This window comes from Osmerus mordax, chromosome 15 (genome assembly GCF_038355195.1).
Source record: "Osmerus mordax isolate fOsmMor3 chromosome 15, fOsmMor3.pri, whole genome shotgun sequence".
Classification (NCBI taxonomy): domain Eukaryota; kingdom Metazoa; phylum Chordata; class Actinopteri; order Osmeriformes; family Osmeridae; genus Osmerus; species Osmerus mordax.
In genome coordinates this window covers 7,442,778-7,460,875 of record NC_090064.1, presented here as the reverse complement: position 1 = coordinate 7,460,875, position 18,098 = coordinate 7,442,778, and the positions used below count along the sequence as shown (strand labels likewise).

Here is an 18,098-nt window from a genome sequence, read left to right as displayed (position 1 = left end):
TGAAGAGAGAGATGGAAGAGGGAGGAAGTATTGGGTGTTACAAAATCCCTCTGTCATTCTCAAAGGCGAGGGACCAGCTCTGGATACAAAAAAAGCAAGCAGGGTACACAACCTGACCTCACAATCTATTCGTAACATAGTGTACGTCTTTCTGTGTCCAGTAGGTGGAGGGTAGCAGAAAGCTGACAGGGCTGGATGCTCAAGTCACTCCTGCAGCAAGCACAGGACGTCGCACTGGACAAAATACAATAAAAGAATTGCATGTTAGTATTTCAAAAGCCAACCATTTCAGATATTCAAGTCTCGGTAGAAAAATACAATAATGAAAATACATTGCTGCTATTAAAGATAATTCATTTTACAATAAATTGATTAAATCAACAATGATTTTCCTTGGTGGTGATTATTATTATAGTCTCCGACAAACCAACTACGCAAACTTTGCACTATGACGTTGACGTCATCAAAATGTTATTTGCTTGCTCTAAATAATTTTAACCAGTAGGTGCCAGTAAACCGTTTTGATTTGAGACTCAGTGACCATACGTCCGCATTTTTCAACCGAAACTCGACGCCTAGTCAAGGAATAGAAGTTTTTGCAGTATCCCAAACTCCCAAATTGTTCTTGTTGCACCCAAAAACATCCTTACCTCTCTTTCCCCTCGTTCCCGCTTGATACGTTCATGAGGAAGAAATGGATACAGGCGATCAGAAGGGAAGAAGGGCCGTATTTTACCATTAGAAAAGTCAGCTCTTATGCAGTAGACGTATATGAAAGGGCAAATAAACGCCAATCTGATCCCTCTTTGCTCGGTGAAGGTAGCGCTATGCCTGTCAAGTTAGATTTGACCTCAGAGCTCCTTGTAGGGGACATACCCTACTGGGAGTGGGATTCGTTCAGCAGTGAAGTTGTTTAGCACAAGATAACTTTTCTGTGGTGTTCTTCACATTCTTTACATCCAAGACTTAGAAGCAAGGTTGGAAAAACTGTAAAGCTTTCATGCACCTGAAAGTTTCGTTTTGTGATTTTGGTTTTATACGGCGACAGACTTCAGATCACAATAAAATCCACAAATGCAAATGTGCTTTGCCATCTGTTGTTTTATTGAAAAACAAAGGGGTTGAATACATTGCAACTACACAAAAAAAACAGAATTGAAAAGGAATGAAAACAAATTACAAGTCCTCAGACCAAATAGCTAAACACATCAATGCGATGTGTCATTTCAATGTAGTGGTGCGTCTTTTGTATGATGTCCTATTATTACCTGAATGTTTCAAAACAAAACAAAGAAATGTTGACTTTGCATGCAATCAGCATCAATTATCTAACTATTTTGTCCAGCAGGGAGCACTGTAAAAACCTCCGTACCATCAAGCCTACTGTTTGGAAAATCAGTGTCTCAATAAAGCACCACAGTCTTGAACATTCTGACGTACGCATGCGTAAACCGGTCCACCAGCGGTAAATTGTCTTTCGTAGTCCATAGTCATCGAACAGTTCTTATTTCTCAAAGTTGTTGACATAAGAGTAAACGTTATCACATCGACAACACGGAAATAAAGGAATATCTAAGCTGCGAAGAATATGCCCAAAAATAAAGGTAAGTCCCCTTGAAACGACGTTTTCTTTGCTCGGTGCTCCCGCCGACTCGTACACGCAGAGGAAAACGTGCCACACGGTTTGAGACAGACTAGCTAGAGCTAGCTAGATAACGTTACGTCGATAAGTTAGCATTGCTAGCTAGCCAGCACGGGCAGCAAATTCTTCCAACTGTGATTATAGCCAGCCATCTGATTTATTAACCACACTGTGTTTTGTTGGGGTCCGTGTACTTTAACTACTTAAAATAAACAAATAAAATTACGGTACCATCACCATCAGCGGATCAGACGGCTCAGGCCGACTGCGCACTTTCGCTGTTCTATTACTGTTACAACTGGCTATTTAGCACCTAGCTAAAATTGCTTGCTAACTCCCTCATCGAGACAATGCCCTAATCCTGCACACACATTGTTGGTATTCGGTTGCTGTAACGTAACGAAAATGGCTGTGCTAGTCTATCCAGGATAAATAGTGACTGTATTGCGGGAAATCACATTTCCGTTAAATTATGTCCTCTTTAAAGTGTTACATAGACTCAAACCGTTTCATGTTAGTTTACTTGATGGCGAGCTAGTTGCAACTAGCCAGCTAACTAAGCCATGCTAACTAGCCCATCCCTTCTCAGTTCACATGGGTTTCTGCTATTCTATCTTGTAGCGATAGTACGAGTTCTTGTAACTTGTGATATTTCGTGTGAGAATTAAGGGAGGGGGGGGGGGGATTGTATATTTCTTTTTCGTGTTCAGCTGTCCAGTTAACTCATTGCAATTACCGAATATTCTGTCACCCTAGGTAATTGTAATTTTAGAGTTAAATGATAAGTCACGGACTGTCCCTCAATCCTCAGGTAAGGGAGGAAAAAATCGTCGACGTGGAAAGAATGAGAATGAGTCGGAGAAGAGAGAGTTGGTGTTTAAAGAGGATGGGCAGGGTGAGTATCAATATAATATAACGCTGCATTTTGTACTCCATACATGATCAAGTTTTCTATAAATGACACAACCTATACACATGTTGCCCTGTTATGCTACCCCATTACTGTAATAGATAACAAGGGGAGGATTCTATCCTGCTTGGATCACAGTAGTGAATAGCTAATCTACTAATTTCTCTTTCTGGGGTACAGAATATGCTCAGGTGATAAAAATGCTAGGGAATGGACGGTTGGAGGCCATGTGCTTTGATGGAGTCAAGCGCCTCTGCCACATTAGAGGAAAACTCCGGAAAAAGGTAAGAATACCCTATTCCGCCACGCACACGACTGAACAGGGAAAACCCTGACTCAACATTTTCTCAAAGGGTTGTTGGCCTCCGTAGTCAGAAAGCACGATAGGTCCTGTATGTAAGTATGGGATGCGTTTGGAACAATGTTTTTTTTTGCGTCCCTATTTCTTGTAGGTGTGGATTAACACGTCGGACATCATTCTAGTGGGATTGAGAGACTATCAGGTGGGTTTCATCCTGGATTACAGCATTAATTCATCATATTAGTGTTTGTAGTACTACTTTCAGGTGGTTAATGGGTACAGCTCAGTGGTTGAGCATTTGACTGCTCATTGCAGGTTCAAATCCCCCCTGTATGTTGCTTTGGATAGAAGCATCAGACAAATGAACACTGTTCCTATTTCCAACATGAGAACGTTAATTTGGATGCATCAGTGTTGAGTTCCATCAACTGTAAAATGATGTAATTGTTGTACTCCTTCCTCAAACTAACCTGCCCTCCTATTCTCCCCTCACTCCAGGACAACAAAGCTGACGTCATCCTAAAGTACAATGCAGATGAAGCCCGCAGTCTGAAGGCCTATGGAGAGCTTCCGGAACACGGTGCGTTACTGTACCTTAAACATGTCGATTTGGTGGTCTTGATCGGTGGTCCTCAGGGCCCACTGTCCTGTATGTTTGGTATATTTCCCTGCTCCAACACGCCTGATTCAAATGAATGGGTTGTTATCAAGCTCAGAACATGCTGTCAATTACTGTATAAGTTAAGTTTTCTGTACGTTTTTATTATCTTTTGTTTGAACTTATCCCTGTTATTTCCCCTTTTATAGCCAAAATCAACGAGACAGACACCTTTGGTCCCGGGGATGATGACGAGATTCAGTTTGATGACATTGGCGATGATGATGAGGACATTGATGATGTAAGTGTTCTGAGTCCTATAATGCATTGTTGCTATGGTCATCAGTCAGACATGCGTCAGACAGTGCAGTCCTTGTCCAGTTCACTTGTTCTACAAAAGATTCTACTATACTTTTATTTAGTAGGGGTTCATCTGATGCACTGAATTTGAGTAGTAGTAACGCAGTGCTTGTAACCATTCAGTAGACCAAGTGGTTTTTTAAACCTTCACTCTCCTACAGATCTAAGAACCGGCTCCCAGAGGAAAAGGCGAGGATTTTCCCTCCAGAGAATCGACACAGGACCTCCACAGCCACACGAGGACTCTGTCGCCTCCCCCCCTTTTGCCTACAAAACAACACGATTTCATGGAGGTCGAACCCTCACATGTTCTCACTGACGCCGTGACTGCAGCATCTCTCTACCGATTTATTTGCGTTATCTTTTTAAATGTATTTATATCAATTTCACGCCAAGTGGAATTTAGTTAAAAGTACAGAATCTCTGGATTCGCAATAAAAAGATAAACCATTTTATGTTTGGTCTGGCAGTCTGTATCATTGTAGTTCATTGGTATTAATACTCTTTATATAGTTTAGATAGACAGAATGAAAATGTTTATTGAATATGGGACGACAAATATCCCTGAAGATGCCAATGTATCTTTTGGAATGTTTCTTTTGTTACTACATCATATTCCAATTGCAGTTAGATGAAGTGCTTTATTTTGTTCTTTTGAATCAACCAATGGCCAAATGAAGGCCCCCTCCAGCCCTCTTTAAAATCAGTCTATTTTTTTTAATTATTTTTTTTCCCTCCCCGCAAATGTCTGTCTGTTTTTATGTAACGTTTCAGCTAACTGCTTGTGAGACTAGTCCTGTCCTAGGGGCTGCGCCGTCTCCCTTCTGTTTTCTGGAGTCACCGTGAATGCTTGTGTTTCTTTCACACTTTTAATGTACAATGATGTCTGAAGGCTGAGTTTAGGGATTCCCAATAAAGAATATATCTCCATGAATTTGACTTTTTGACTGGACGCTTTTGTGCCTGGCGAATGTGAATGCGATCGCACTGTCACTAGGTTGTGCACTTGAGTCTTTGTTATTTTAACATGCGCTTCGGTTAACTGAATTAAACCATGAGCCTTTGTACACAAACGAAATGTTTCAAATAAGAATTATGTAATGGCCTGTTTACTGTATGTGCAAATGAGTATGTGACTGCATGTGTGATATCCAGGGAAAAATTGACCAGTCATGCACGCACTTTCACATCCTTGCAAATAATGATGTCATATTACCCTGGGGCTGCATTGATGGCACGTGCGCTCCTCGGGCACCCAGACAGTCACCAAAAATAGCTCCGATGTCCTGCGCATCTGGATGTAAACATTAAATGCCACATTTACATGATGCACTGAATTACAGATCCCCGTGAGACGCTGAAAAGCATTTGGCCGCTCGCTCGCTCTCTCTCTTTCACCGAGAAGTCTGCTTCCGTTCAGTTCATAGCTTTCTGCCTTGATTTGCAGCTGGGCCTCCTAACAGTCTGCGGAAAAAGAGTATTGATTAGAGGCGTGGAAGAAGCAGAGATGACAGTCGCACCGGTGCTAGTTGGTCGTGAGATGACAGGTGAGGTCCGGTTTGAAATATAATGCGGTGGGGCTGGATATTTGTATTGATGTTGCTGTCATCTTTTAGCCTCAACTGGCATTTGTTATTACAATGATTCAGTAACGACATGCAGCATATAGTTAGTTGATATTGTTACCATGCTCCATGATTCTATGTTTGATTGAAGAGATATTAGGATGTTCTGATGCCATGGGCATGATTTTACTTTGCATGGATTTGCATACATTGACATATGAAATGAATCTGAGCACTGCGCGTGTGTTCGTTTAGGACAACATACCGTTGAACTGTCATACCAGCAGACAAAGCTTGTTAGTTTCTCTGTAATATGTTTCTTTGTTGTGTCTTGTTGCTTAGTTTTTGTCTGTTAAGTTATGGTATATGACAAGTCTCAATATGGCATGGATTTATAAAACACTGCACGGGGCACCTGTGCGTGTAGCATGTCAACATACGCTGTTCGAGCAGTGGATGACTATGAATCATAAGTGATTACCATGCCCTCCATACAGATGCCCTGAGCCCTCCCCCAATCACTGGGACAAGGCAGTCCACCAGTGAGCTCACATCTCCTTCCAGCATGTCATCCAATCACAGCAGCCCAGCAGGTAAATAACCTCTTCGTATACATTTCTAATGAGATATGTGCAGTGACTCTGTGTGGGGTGGTACAGCCACAAAGTCCTTACTACCACGAGGACAGATTAGCAGTCGGCTTTAGGTCTTGCAATGTTCCTGGGAGTAAAGACTGCCTGTAATCAAGAATCATGAAGGCGAGTCGTCACGTGTTGCCCATGACTCAAAAAGCCATTTTAGATGAGCAATTCCCTCAAAGTGCCATTTTAGATTAGCCGTTCCGTCCAAGAGCCAATTATAGATTTGGGAGAACATGAGAGAGAGAGAGAGAGAGAGAGAGAGAGAGAGAGAGCCTCGTTTTGTGAAAAGCGTATCTTGGTCTGCCTCTACATAACCAGTCAGTGTGGAGAGTCATAAATCATAATTTTACCTACCTATACCCCCCCCCCTCACCATCCCCCAGGGTCGCCTCGGATGGACAGAACTCAGTCAGCGAAAGAGAGGAGGGAGGAGAAAGAGAAGACGCAGGGTATGAGTACCGCTCCAGCTGGAGGGGTGGCATGGGGTCTATCTGTCATCTGTCACCGTGCAGTGGGCTCTCCATCCCTCTTTTATCTCTCCTTCTATGTCCCTCTACCTCTCGCACGCAGACACGCAGTCTGAAGCGAAGGAATTCTTGACTTGTGCTCACCCACAAGCTAGTTATGAACCGTGCATGTTAGTTTATGCAATTCACACGCCACACGTTCCATACGCAACGTATATGGAAACCTGAATGTTTTTGTGTGTGTGTGCATGCGTGCTTGCTTGCGTGTGTGTGTGCTTGCTTGTGTGCGTGTGTGTATGTGTGCTTGCTTGCGTGTGTGTGTGCTTGCTTGTGTGCGTGTGTGTATGTGTGCTTGCTCGTGTGTGTGCGCTTGTGTGTGCGCTTGTGTGTGTATGTGTGCTTGCATGTGTGTGTGTGTGTGTGTGCTTGTGCGTGTGTGCGTGTGCTTGCGTGTGTGTGTGCGTGTGTGCGTGTGCTTGCGTGTGTGTGTTTGTGTCCAGCTCTCCCCGAGCTGCTGCGCGAGAAGGAGCTCCGCGCGCAGCAGCGTCTGGAGCGCAGCGCCGAGGAGCGCGGGAGGAGGATGGGGGAGCAGAGGAGGAGGGAGCAGGACCGCAGGGCCGCAGCGGAGGAGAAGAGACGCCAGCACGCCGAGGGCGAAAAGGTCAGAGGTCAAACGGATGACGCCGCAGTTCTGCTGGCGCCGCTCCTAACCCTGTGTCTCTACGTGTCTTTGTCTCCTCTCGATTATTTTGTCCAGTGCCTTTATTCATTCTTCATACTCGTCCCTTCCTAGCCTTGCGGCCATCTGCAGTCCCTCTTGTGGGCAATGGGTTCTTTTCCCTGGCTCAGCTAGGCTCGTTTGTTCTCCCCAGATAGACAACTGTTTCCAAATGAAATGAAGCAGAACAAAGGAAAGTTGAACAGAGTTCTCCTGGGTAGCGAGAGCTGAACAGACAGGCTGTTTTCCATAACAGAACAAAACTGCTCGGGGTCGATATCCACGGTATTGATTAAACCTCGCCCAGGACAAATGCATGATCTCCACTGAAGACTTTTCCCCGCTGTGTGGGATAAGGCTTATTGTCTGTCGGAATAATAGTTTGTTCTGCACACGCATAGATAACATATCTGGGTTTTCCTCTCTTAATTCTATCAGGTAGAACTTGAATGAGGATTTAAAGGTTTACATACAGTAGTTGATATGCGACTCAGTTGAAAATCTGTGTGTGCGTGTCATAAAGCTTACACACACCTCTACATTTCCTGTCTCCTGACGTGTCCGTGATTCTGGTTAGCATCTTTGTCGGTACCCAGCTGTTCCCAGCTGTTCCAAATGCTAAGCAGTTTTGATGTTTACCAGCCCCCTCTCTCCCAGTGACAGTAGAGTCAACCAGGGCTCAACCTCTGGAGGAGGATCAATCCATTCTCGGCTCATGGGGGTGTTTCTGTTTCTGAGCATTGATTTAGAGCATGTAATCTCAGACAACCCCCCGTCTTCCACCCTCATCCCCGATGCCTCGTACCCTCCTCTAACACCCCCTGTCACAGACCCCCCCCCCCTTCAGAAACACACATACTGACATTGATTGGGAGGCCTTTTGGGAAGCAAAATGACATCATCGCTAACGTATCATGAGTCGCTTTCCTGGAAGCCAACTTCATGTATACATCTGTTGAGTAGAATCCTTCACATAATTTTATGTGTATTTGTTTAGTGAACATCTTATGTTCTTATGTGTTACATTTGGTAGCTTGGTTCTCTCTCTCGGTAAAGGCAAGGTTGAGGATTTGAATAGAACATGGATTTGCGTCGTGTAAAATATGTTGTTTGTTTTGAATGTAGGATAACTGGTCCATTTCAATAAAACAATAGCTCATAAAAGGTTTGATAATCTGAATGTGTTTACTGGGTGTAGAGTACTTCCCGGAAAGAGGTTTGTCTCTATGGAGCCCAGAGACAGGTTCTTCTTGAGTCCTGGTTCTGTTTTGTCTTAGTTGCTTAGTCTGCTTTCACCTTAAATGACTCTGCTCCTCCTAATATCAGTGTCTCTCTCCCCTCTCTCAATACATGTTTCACTCTCCCTAAAGTTCTCTTTCAATCTGTTTCTCCATCACTGTTTCTCCTTTTCTTGTTCCACACTCTGTGCCTCACTCTTGTTTAATTTGACCTCTCTCCTTCTCTCTCATTTAATCCCCCTCTCATCGATCTCTTCACCCCACCCCCTCTCAGTTTTTCCCCTCCTCTTTTCCTCCCCTCCTGCAGTGCTGTGTGTGTGACTGCATTTAGGTTTGAACCCCCCCCCTCTCCTCCAGAGGTGGGCATTCCCTTCCTTCTAATTCTGCATTCACCCCTGAGCTGCCAGGAGTTCTTGAATAAACACACACACACACGCACTCCATGAACTGCATATCCATTATCTGCACTAATGTAGGTAATATTATGAATTGGAGATGAGAGACAGCAAGGGAGCATGGGATATGTCTGTCGCAGGTTAATTACATCAGAACAGAAAAACAGAGATGGGGAGAGGGATGTATAGAGGGTTGGGTAGAGGGATGTAAAGAGGGATGGAAGCAGCAAAAGAGAGGGGACAACAGAGAGAGAGAGACAGCTAACTGCGAAAGAGAAATAAAGGCTTAGGTTTTTGGATGCAGCCTGTATCGGTGCCTAGTCCTTCGGCGTGTCATGACGTTTTTGGGTACGTGCATGCATGCTCCCCTGCGAGAGCCTGTGTGCACGGTTTCATCGACCAGAAGGGGGATGGGAGGGGTGATGTGTTGTCCCTCTGTCTGGCTAAGTGCTATCTGAAATAGACTCAGTCATCATAGAGAGAGAGAGAGAGAGAGAGAGAGAGAGAGAGAGTGAGAGATAGAGAGAGAGGGAGGGGTGAGCAGAAGGAGGGTGGGGTGAATGAGAGCAAAGGGAAGGAGAGAGACAGAGCGTCAGAGGTACCTAGAGGGAGCAGCAAACAGAGAGAGAAAGAGAGAGAGAGAGAGAGAGAGAGAGGAAGAGAATAGGAGAACGGAGAGATCTTGTTTTATTCATCACGGGAGAGAGAACGGAGCGAACGAACGAACCGTCGTTTGGAGGAGAGCAGGGCGAGGTTGCTGCTGCTGCTGCTGTGCGGTAACCATGGCGCATCTGTCTCCGTGCCCGTCGCCGGGCGCCCGTCGCCGTAGCGACGGCTCGGTAAGAGAGTGTCTCTTTTACCCTGTTTTGGAACGGAACGAGAAGGAGAGGCTGGAGGCCCTGGTTCGCCGGAGGGCAGGAGACCGAGACAGGAGGGGGGACGCCCTGGACAACAGGCCCAAGCGCTGGACCTGGGGAGGACCACCAGGAGGGGTGGAGGGTGAGTACCCACACACTCACACACACACACGCAGGCCAGCAGGGAAGCAGGTTTTTAAAGGGCAAAGACAAGAGAGGGGAGATGGCTTTGAAGGGGGTCTTGTTGTTGGAGGTGGGGGGGTGGGGGGTGTAGGGGTCAGGAGGGGTGGGAGATAGAGAGGGGTGGGGGATGGGAAAGGGTGGGGACTGATTAAAGAGATGGAAACAAGACATTGAGGAAAGACAGAGAGAGGGACGGAGAACTAGAGAGATGCAGAGATGGAGAGAGATGGAGTGACAGGGAAGTGGATCAATTAGAAAAATAAGAACAGAGGCAGAAAAAGAGCGATAGAGAGGTTTTGAAAGGGGGGAGAATAGGGGGAGGAAGACGAGCGACCAGGGAGAGAAAGAAAGAGGGGACAGAGGCTAGAAAAGGGTGTGGAGGCTGCAATGCAGGGGAGAACAGCGCTTTTGTCTTCAATTTCCTTTGAGAGAGACTGGATTGTGTTTTGTGTGTGTGTTCGTGGCTGTATGTGTGTGAGACGGCGACATGGTAAAAACATGTCGCAGACACATGTCACTGTTTGACAACAGTAAATGGATGGTGTGCGACGCTTGAACGCATCAATTTGACTTGCCATCGATAAATGAATTTGAAGAATTGTTGAGTACAATGGACATGTGTGGGTTTGACTTTGGCAAGACAGTTAAGATTTGCAACCTGTTAACGTGTTACAGGTGTGTGTCTGGCTCCCTAGTGCTGTGTCTGAAGTGTGTGTGCGTGTGTGTGTGTTTGTTTTATCTCATCAAAGGTGCTGTGAAGAAGAGTGTGTGTGTGTGTAGATGTCTGAATGTGGTTTATTTCCTGGCAGTGCCTCAGCGGGCCTCCAGACCAGTATAATTCCCAGGATGAGATACGCATCTAACCTTGACAGAAAGAGAGGCCACACACACGTACACACACACATCTACGGGGGATATTTACTGTGTCTGTAAACACCCATCGGTGTGTTATTGTCTACCGCCTCGCGACTCATCTATGTCCTGTGTCACACACACACAGATACACACGCACACAACCTCCGACACTCGTACGGGGCCTAGCTAATGTGGAGGCATTGTTTTGGCTATATTTGACAGCATGTGTGTTTGGGTGCGTGTGTGTGTGTTTCCATGCTGCTGCTGCCGTCATGTAGCAGTGCAGTCGCCAAACTCAGTGGTGCGTCCATAATGCCATCAATTATTCACCTCGCATCCCCCCATCAGCTTGTCTGCTGCCACTGCTGACCTGAGATCTGTGGCCAGATCCTTACTTCCTGGCTGCCCAGCGTTGGGGTGGAGGACCTGGTCTGGGATCAGTTCACTGTAGGCTTCACTGCAGCAGAAACAGCAGGCTCTCAGCTTACACAGTTGCACTGTATTAGAGGACATAGAGTTACTGACTGCAGGAATTGTGTGTGTGTGTGTGTGAGTGAGTGAAAGATCTATGTTTGTTTGTGTGTGTGTGTCTGAAAGGACTGTGTGTGTGTATGTGCGTGTGTGTGTCTGAAAGATCCATGTTTGTGTGTGTGTGTGTGTGTGTGTGTGTGCGTGCGTGCAGCATGTGATGATGAAAGGGAGAGTGTAATGCTTTGCTTTCTCTACTCTGCTACACCTGCTGCCCAGGTAACCCTAAGACCCCGCCCGCTCATGCCATTGGCTCAGCTCAGTCCAATGAGCTCCCTGCTGCTACCAGTCCCAGCCAATCCAGGAACGGTACATACCACCTCTCCCTCCCGTGTGTCACTCCCATCCTCCCCACACTCCCCGATCTATTCCTGCCTGCATGTGGATGTTCTTTTGTGTGTTTTTCTTTGAGAGTGGACTGCTGTATTCTGGAACATGAATGTGTGTGTTTGTGTATGATTGTATGTGTATTTCGTTTGACTGTGATCATTGTATACACACCCCGAGTGTGTATACAATACAAAGACCTGAATTTGTGTTTGTGAGATGTGTCTGTATGATGTTTTTAGTGTTTGATTCCGTAAAGAAACACCCACATGGTGGAGTAATCTAGTTTTTACTTTCCATCACACCATGGTGCTGAATGAACCCCTCCCCCCCAAACAGAACAAAGGTCTTGTGTATTTCCTGGCCTATGGCGATGTTTAGAAATCCCTAGATGAGATACTGGCTGTATCTCAGTGGGGGGGTGGGCCTCCCTTCTCCCCCAGACCAGACTGCGCCTGGAGCAGTTTCCAGTACGCCCCCACTTCCACCCCACCCCCGCAGTTTCTCACCACAGACAAGAGAGACATTTCTCCTTCTGCATGTCCACACATTTGTGAGATTGGTTTCTGTCTTGGTTACCTTGGTGGTATTTGTGACTGTGAGTGTTTGTATTCTGGAGCGTTGATGTATGGGGTCGTAGTGGGATAACTGTTATCTGTTACAGCAAAAACAAATCAGGAACGCCCAGATAGTATGGAGTTTATTAGTATGTATTTATCAGTCACCTTGGAAACAAACGTTTCACTGACCTCTGACCTCCTCACCTGTCTGCAGCGTGTGACTTCCTGACTGCACCCCTGTCAGATCCACCAATCAGCAAACGTCTCTCTAACTCCTCAGCCAATCTGCAGTCACCAGACAGAGGTAGGGCGGAGTCAGACTAGCTTTGACCAGGCCCACAACCCAACACTCCATTCAGTCTTTCTGTTCAAAATAACCAGTGTGAGGAATGCTTGGTCCTTTATTTTAAGGACCAAGCCTTTTTCAAGCACAATTCTGTATTTGTGTGTTTGTGTGTGTATGTTTTCTTTATTTTGTGTGTGCCATTGTGTCCGTCTCCTAGCGTCGCCCAGTCCCCAGAGGGCCAATAGGAAGAGTGTGTCCGACGACACCAGAGGGGCCGCTAGGACACCAACGGTCCGTACAAACGCTCTCCACCCTCAGCTCACTACACCTGTGGCTTCACCTCTGGGGGCCTAGCTGAGGCCTAGCACAACGTCTGTGTATGTTTGTGCTGCTCTGTTACAGACAGAGAAGAGCCCCGCCCCCTGTGGGCCGGACTCTGCCATGAGGCGGCTGGAATCTCCGACCACGCCCACCCGAAGCTCCTCCCCCAGGGCTCAGAGCAAAGGCCTGGGAACGCCTAAGAGGTACACACACATAGTAATACACATACACACAAACGCACACACACAGTCACACACACAACCAAACCATGTGGGACGGTCGACAGCAAAGGTGACCCACTGTCGCCTTGGTTTCCAGGGTCAGGTCCACCAAAAGTCGTGCCCAGTCTCCCTGCTCCCCCGGCCAGTACCCGCCCTCCCCCCTCCGACAGAGGGCGACCACCCCGGTCACCGATGGCAACCAGGACAGGGGTCACGCCGAGGGTAAAGGTCATGGAACCCTGGATAGGAAGATCCCTAAATCCACCAGCAGAGACCTTGGAGCAGGTACAAATGTGATACGTACTGTACAAATCCATCACATTTTATGTCCATTAGTAATTGAGTGATTGATAGTTTATCCTCACAAAAACCGCCATCCATTAGTGCCCTGTCTGTGGGATGGCTGCTGATATGAGACTGATGTGAGGTGATAGGATGGAGGCCCACAGACAGGTAGACAGACAGAGACAACAGGGAGGAGACTGCTGGCTCAGATGGATGTTCTGTCCTTGAGAGGAGAGTCTGTAACCTGAGCTACCCTTTTGTAGAGCACCACACACACACACCCATACCTCCCCAAGGTCGATAACCTCCGTCTCTCTGTCTGCACACTCCCTCTCCTCCCTCCTCTCTTCTCTCTCTCCACATCCTCCAACCCCCCCCCCCCCCCCACCCCCCCCCTCCACAGAGTCTCCTGGCACGCCCACGGGCAGGAATGTTGCCGGGACAACCGATGCGGAGGAAGCGTCCAGGCTGCTGGCGGAGCGCCGGCGCCTGGCCCGGGTGCAGAAGGAGCAGGAGGAGAAGAGGAGGCAGGAGGATGAGAGGTGGGCTGGGGGGAAGATGGGTGTGCTGGGGGAACAAGAAGGGCACTGGGGGCTGGGGGCTGGGGGGACAAGATGTGGGCTGGGGGGAAGAGGGGTGTGCTTGGGGAACAAGAAGGGCACTAGGGGCTGGGGGGATGAGAGGTGCTCGGTGACAGTAACCCAGGTAACCATATCGCTGACCTGCCTCTCTTCCCAGATTGAAGGCAGAGGAGGAGCTGAGGAGGCGGGAGGAGGCCCAGGAGCGGCAGGAGGCGGAGGCCCGCAGAGCAGAGGAGGAGAGAGAGAGGCAGGAGGTGGAGAGGAGGAACAAAGAGGAGGAGGACCGGAGGATGAAGGAGCGACGCTTGAGAGACATGCAGGACCAGCTGGACAGAGAGGTCAGGGGGTCAAGTTAATCTGTCAGAGGGCGTCTGAGCCCATTCATATGCCTCGTGTACATTTGGATATCAGAAAGAGAGGAACCTCATAGGCGGGTGTGTGTTTGTCCATGTACTATGTGTGTGTGTGTGTGTTCAGAGAGAGAAGGCATTCCTGCATGCCCAGAGGGAGGCGGAGAGGAAGAGACAGGATAGAGAACGTCGGCACATACAGGAGGAGCAGGAGAGACTGCTGAGAAAGAAGGTAACGCACGCACACTGACACACACACACACACACTGATACACTCACACACACACAGACAAACGGATACACACACATTTAAACTGCCACACAAAAGGCACGTCCACACCATCCTAGAGTACGGTCTCAGTGCAGTCCTGATGAAGCCTTTGGACTTGAGACATCTGAACTCCCTCCCTGCAGCGTATTGAGGAGATTATGAAGAGGACCCGGAAGACTGAAGCTGACTCCCCCTCCTCTGCACAAGGTACTCACACACACACACACACACGCCGTCCTGATCTGACTCAGCTGCAGTGTGACTCAGCAGACTGAGAGGCTTGCAGCTCGAGAGCTCCCTCCGGTGGCTGTACAGGTGGGCTGAGCAGCAGACTGTACTAGACTGTACTAGGCTGCACTACCCTGCACTAGGCTGTACTAGGCTGTACTAGGCTGTACTAGGCTGCACAGGTGGGCTGAGCACCAGACTGCGTCCAGGGACACATGTTCCAGTCTGAACCCGACCCGAGTTCAAGAGTGCAGTAACCAAGTCCGACCCAAAGCCAACAGGTGTTCTGTATAAATCCGAACCTGAGCCGGGCCAGTTCATGTAAGCTGATGCACTGAGGTTGACACGCAGACAGTGAGTCCATCATGTGAAATATGTTTACACTATATTTTCACCCAAAAGAAACCGAAGCCCCACGTCAAGCAGGCGAGCCCAGCCTGTTGATCCGAACCCGGGGCGCCCCCCTGTGGTGCCCACTGCCTCACTCTCAGCTAAGCAGGCCTGAATCCCGGCCCACGGACACGTTCACAACTGTGTGTCCCTTCTCACCCCACAGGTGTGCCTGAGGTGAGGGGGCTGGCTGGAGGAGGGTACGAGGAGGATGCGGGGGCGGACGTTACACCCGTTCCAGCCCCACCGGACTCCCCCCTCATCACGCTGGGCCCGCTGGAGACTAAGAGCTGTGGAGATGAGCTCTCGGACGGCGTCCAGTCCATGGACGTTAGGTGGGCAGCATCTCTGATTGAGTCTGTCTGTCTCTCCGTCAAGTCCCTCTGGGCTGCCAGCCTGCCTCACATGCTGTCAATCTGTCCCCCCCCACTTTTGATCCAGAAAAGCATATTAAACGGCCGCATCCTCACAAAAAAGCCGGAAAATCTCCAAACAACCTACGCCCCCCCCCCCGTGCCTTCCTCTCGAGTCTATAGGTGGTTTGTCATACTGTGGCAGCGCCCGTCGCTCTCTCACATCTCCCTGTGTGTCTCCTGCAGCCCAGTGTCGAGGGACGAGCTCGTGAGCGCTCCGGAGTTCTCCCAGGAGGTCACCGAGGGGTTAAACAGCCTGAGCAACGTCCGCACCCTGGAGCAGCTGCTGGACCTGACCGCCCAGGGGCGCAAGCAGGAGACGGGGGTCGACTCCCACCCCTTCCCCAAGCTGAAGGCCAGCAGTGCTGCGGGGCTTGGGGACCTCAACAAGAACCTGCTGATCCAGGCCTACAACGCTGGCTCCTTCCCCAGCCCTGCCAGAGACTCCTCCCAGATACTCCATAGCCTCAGCTCCAGCCCTGGCAAACTGGACGTCCAGTAACCAGGTACACACACACACACATAAAGGTTGTTTTTTTTTATCCTGGTGGGGCGTGGCCATTCACTCCCATTCAAAATCCTGTTATCCCTAACCACTAACCTCTAGCCTTATTGTTGTTAATGGTCTAACATTGTAACATGTTAGAATTGCATTAAGGGTTAAGATTGGGATTAGGGGTTAGTGGTTAAGGATACATGTACAATTAACAATTGAAAAATACTGTTGCACAATCTCTAACCACTTACCCCTTTTTCAATCAACCTATATTTCCCCACTCCTCTTTCTCAACTCCTCCTCTTCCTCTCTTCCTTTCTTCTACAGGGAACTGCTTGGGGCTGAAACTGGACTGGTACAGACAGGAGCCAGGAGCAACAGGGTGGTCTCTCCCCCCGGTCTGAGAGACCACCGTGAGAGACCAGGGTCTTCCTGTGCCTCCGCCCTCCCCCTCCCCCCCTCTCCCCCACCTCAGGGTTCGGGGGGGGGGGTCGTTGGAGACCCTCCATCTGCACCATTACCCACCATCCCCTGCCCCCCCCCCCCCCTCTTCCCCTGGCCTTCCTAACGAACAGCTGCTGAATGTGTGGGGTCTCATCCGTATCGACACACCTGCTGAATACCATGAAACAAACACACACACAATTATACTACAGGAAAGTAACGCTTTGAATCTCAGCCCTAGCTGTGTAATACTCTGTATGGATCTGTGTCCATTTTTTATGATGTCATCACTCTGCCTTTGGGCATTATGATGTGACATGATGTGACACAGTCTTATGTTAATAATATCCTGTAGCGTTTATTCTGTAAGGAGTTAGAATGACTGTTGTCATTCTGTTGCATCTTTAGAGGGGACTCTGTCTTCTGTAAATACGGTGGCCTGTCAAGGGGATAGTTCTAGGCTGTGGTTGTTGCTGTCTAACTAACTACTGTTTGGAGTTGATTTCTGTCCATGTTTATGATCGTGTGTTCACACGCCCAAACTGTCCTGCTGTACGCTTGACAGTTGGCATCCTTGACTATTTAACTATATGCAGCATTTTAGTTACTCAATCTGCTATCGATTCGTTGGCATCCCGCATCTGAAGAAAGTGGATACCATCATATAAGAAAAAGCCTGGCTTTGTCGGTTTATGTGCTTTCACATCATTGATTTTGTGAGGATGTAAAGGACCTGCAGATTAACAGTGCTCCATGGTGTGGAATTGGTGTGGAAAATAATCTGTGCAAAACGTTGTGGCGGTTGTTCTGTATTTTTATTTGCAGGCTCAGAATTATAGAAAATATAGATTATAGAAGAGCAGTGATGTGTATGTGTGGACTGTGTAACGGCTCTAGCTGTAGTTTAATGTGCACTGTTCTAGTTGTGTTGCACCACGAGAATCTGAAGATGCTTATCTCTGCTCCTGTTGGACAAAACTCTTACTCTGCATCTCAAAATACCCAGTAACTGCAGGTTTAACCTATGTAATATGTGGGGACATGTGTCTTACCTGTCAACTATCAACCATCCATCAACAGCAGCACCTTAACATCACAACTCTGCCTTTTCAAACGTAATGCAGATCGCACTACTTAACAGCTCTGCTGCTTTCAAAGAATCAAAGTTGACTACAACAGTGTTTTCACGTGCTCTTTTTAATGTAAAAACTCAAATTTACAGTAACTGTACTTTGCTCTCAGGGTATGTAGAGCACAGCATGTGTGCTCATCCTGTTGTTCCAGGGAATCAGACATAATATGTTCGATGGCTGTAGAGAGGTATGTCCTCAACGGTGAGGTAGAAATTACATCTGTTTATAATTGCTGTCTTCAGTATTACTGAGTTGCAATATCTGTCTCACTCGTTCATTCATTTCCCCCAGATGCTGTTGATATGCATTGTATCATAACGGTCCACCTGCCTTTTATGGCTTGTATACAGAGTGAAAGATTATGGCCAGAATGTTAATCACAATGTCACTAAACACAGATGTCACTGCAGCTGGTAAATTATAGATGTGGTGCATGGATATATCTGCTGATAAATAAACAATAAAATCTCATCAATACATTTACTAGTCTTTCTGTGTTATCGTGTTGAATCAGGTTATATTTAGAGGTACGGG

At 47.7% G+C, this 18,098-nt stretch overlaps 2 protein-coding genes across 4 annotated transcripts; both read left to right on the top strand.

The window, feature by feature from the left end:
• The first annotated feature begins 1,433 nt into the window (after window positions 1-1,433).
• Window positions 1,434-4,745, top strand: eif1axb (eukaryotic translation initiation factor 1A X-linked b). The gene is made up of 7 exons (XM_067251456.1): window positions 1,434-1,604; window positions 2,454-2,537; window positions 2,733-2,836; window positions 3,005-3,055; window positions 3,352-3,433; window positions 3,661-3,752; window positions 3,973-4,745. The coding sequence occupies exons 1-7, from the start codon at window positions 1,589-1,591 to the stop codon at window positions 3,976-3,978; spliced, it is 435 nt and encodes a 144-aa protein (XP_067107557.1). The 5' UTR covers window positions 1,434-1,588; the 3' UTR covers window positions 3,979-4,745.
• Window positions 4,746-5,885: 1,140 nt separating this feature from the next.
• On the top strand, window positions 5,886-18,031 carry map7d2b (MAP7 domain containing 2b). Of its 3 annotated transcripts, XM_067251812.1 has the most exons (16): window positions 5,886-5,969; window positions 6,401-6,466; window positions 6,985-7,145; window positions 9,720-9,834; window positions 11,478-11,567; window positions 12,360-12,449; window positions 12,649-12,722; window positions 12,834-12,955; window positions 13,071-13,258; window positions 13,662-13,800; window positions 13,997-14,177; window positions 14,317-14,421; window positions 14,604-14,667; window positions 15,245-15,413; window positions 15,678-15,997; window positions 16,315-18,031. In XM_067251812.1, exons 1-15 carry the CDS (start codon window positions 5,942-5,944, stop codon window positions 15,991-15,993), a joined length of 1,908 nt encoding a protein of 635 aa, XP_067107913.1. In that variant the 5' UTR covers window positions 5,886-5,941; the 3' UTR covers window positions 15,994-15,997; window positions 16,315-18,031. The 3 variants fall into 3 exon arrangements, with proteins under 3 accessions (XP_067107913.1, XP_067107914.1, XP_067107915.1); XM_067251813.1 differs by lacking the exon at window positions 11,478-11,567; XM_067251814.1 differs by lacking the exons at window positions 5,886-5,969; window positions 6,401-6,466; window positions 6,985-7,145; window positions 11,478-11,567 and having other exon boundaries at window positions 9,468-9,834.
• The last annotated feature ends 67 nt before the right edge of the window (window positions 18,032-18,098 follow it).

What these genes read in the sequence shown, in the direction of transcription:
- eif1axb (XM_067251456.1), top strand. An exon ending in GAGGAAAACTCCGGAAAAAG is followed by an intron (nt 2,837 to 3,004) that starts GTAAGAATACCC and finishes TATTTCTTGTAG; the next exon opens with GTGTGGATTAACACGTCGGA. An exon ending in TGGAGAGCTTCCGGAACACG is followed by an intron (nt 3,434 to 3,660) that starts GTGCGTTACTGT and finishes CCCCTTTTATAG; the next exon opens with CCAAAATCAACGAGACAGAC.
- map7d2b (XM_067251812.1), top strand. Translation starts at nt 5,942, where the DNA reads ATGTCATCCAATCACAGCAGCCCAGCAG. An exon ending in ACCACCAGGAGGGGTGGAGG is followed by an intron (nt 9,835 to 11,477) that starts GTGAGTACCCAC and finishes CCTGCTGCCCAG; the next exon opens with GTAACCCTAAGACCCCGCCC. An exon ending in GGCCTGGGAACGCCTAAGAG is followed by an intron (nt 12,956 to 13,070) that starts GTACACACACAT and finishes CTTGGTTTCCAG; the next exon opens with GGTCAGGTCCACCAAAAGTC.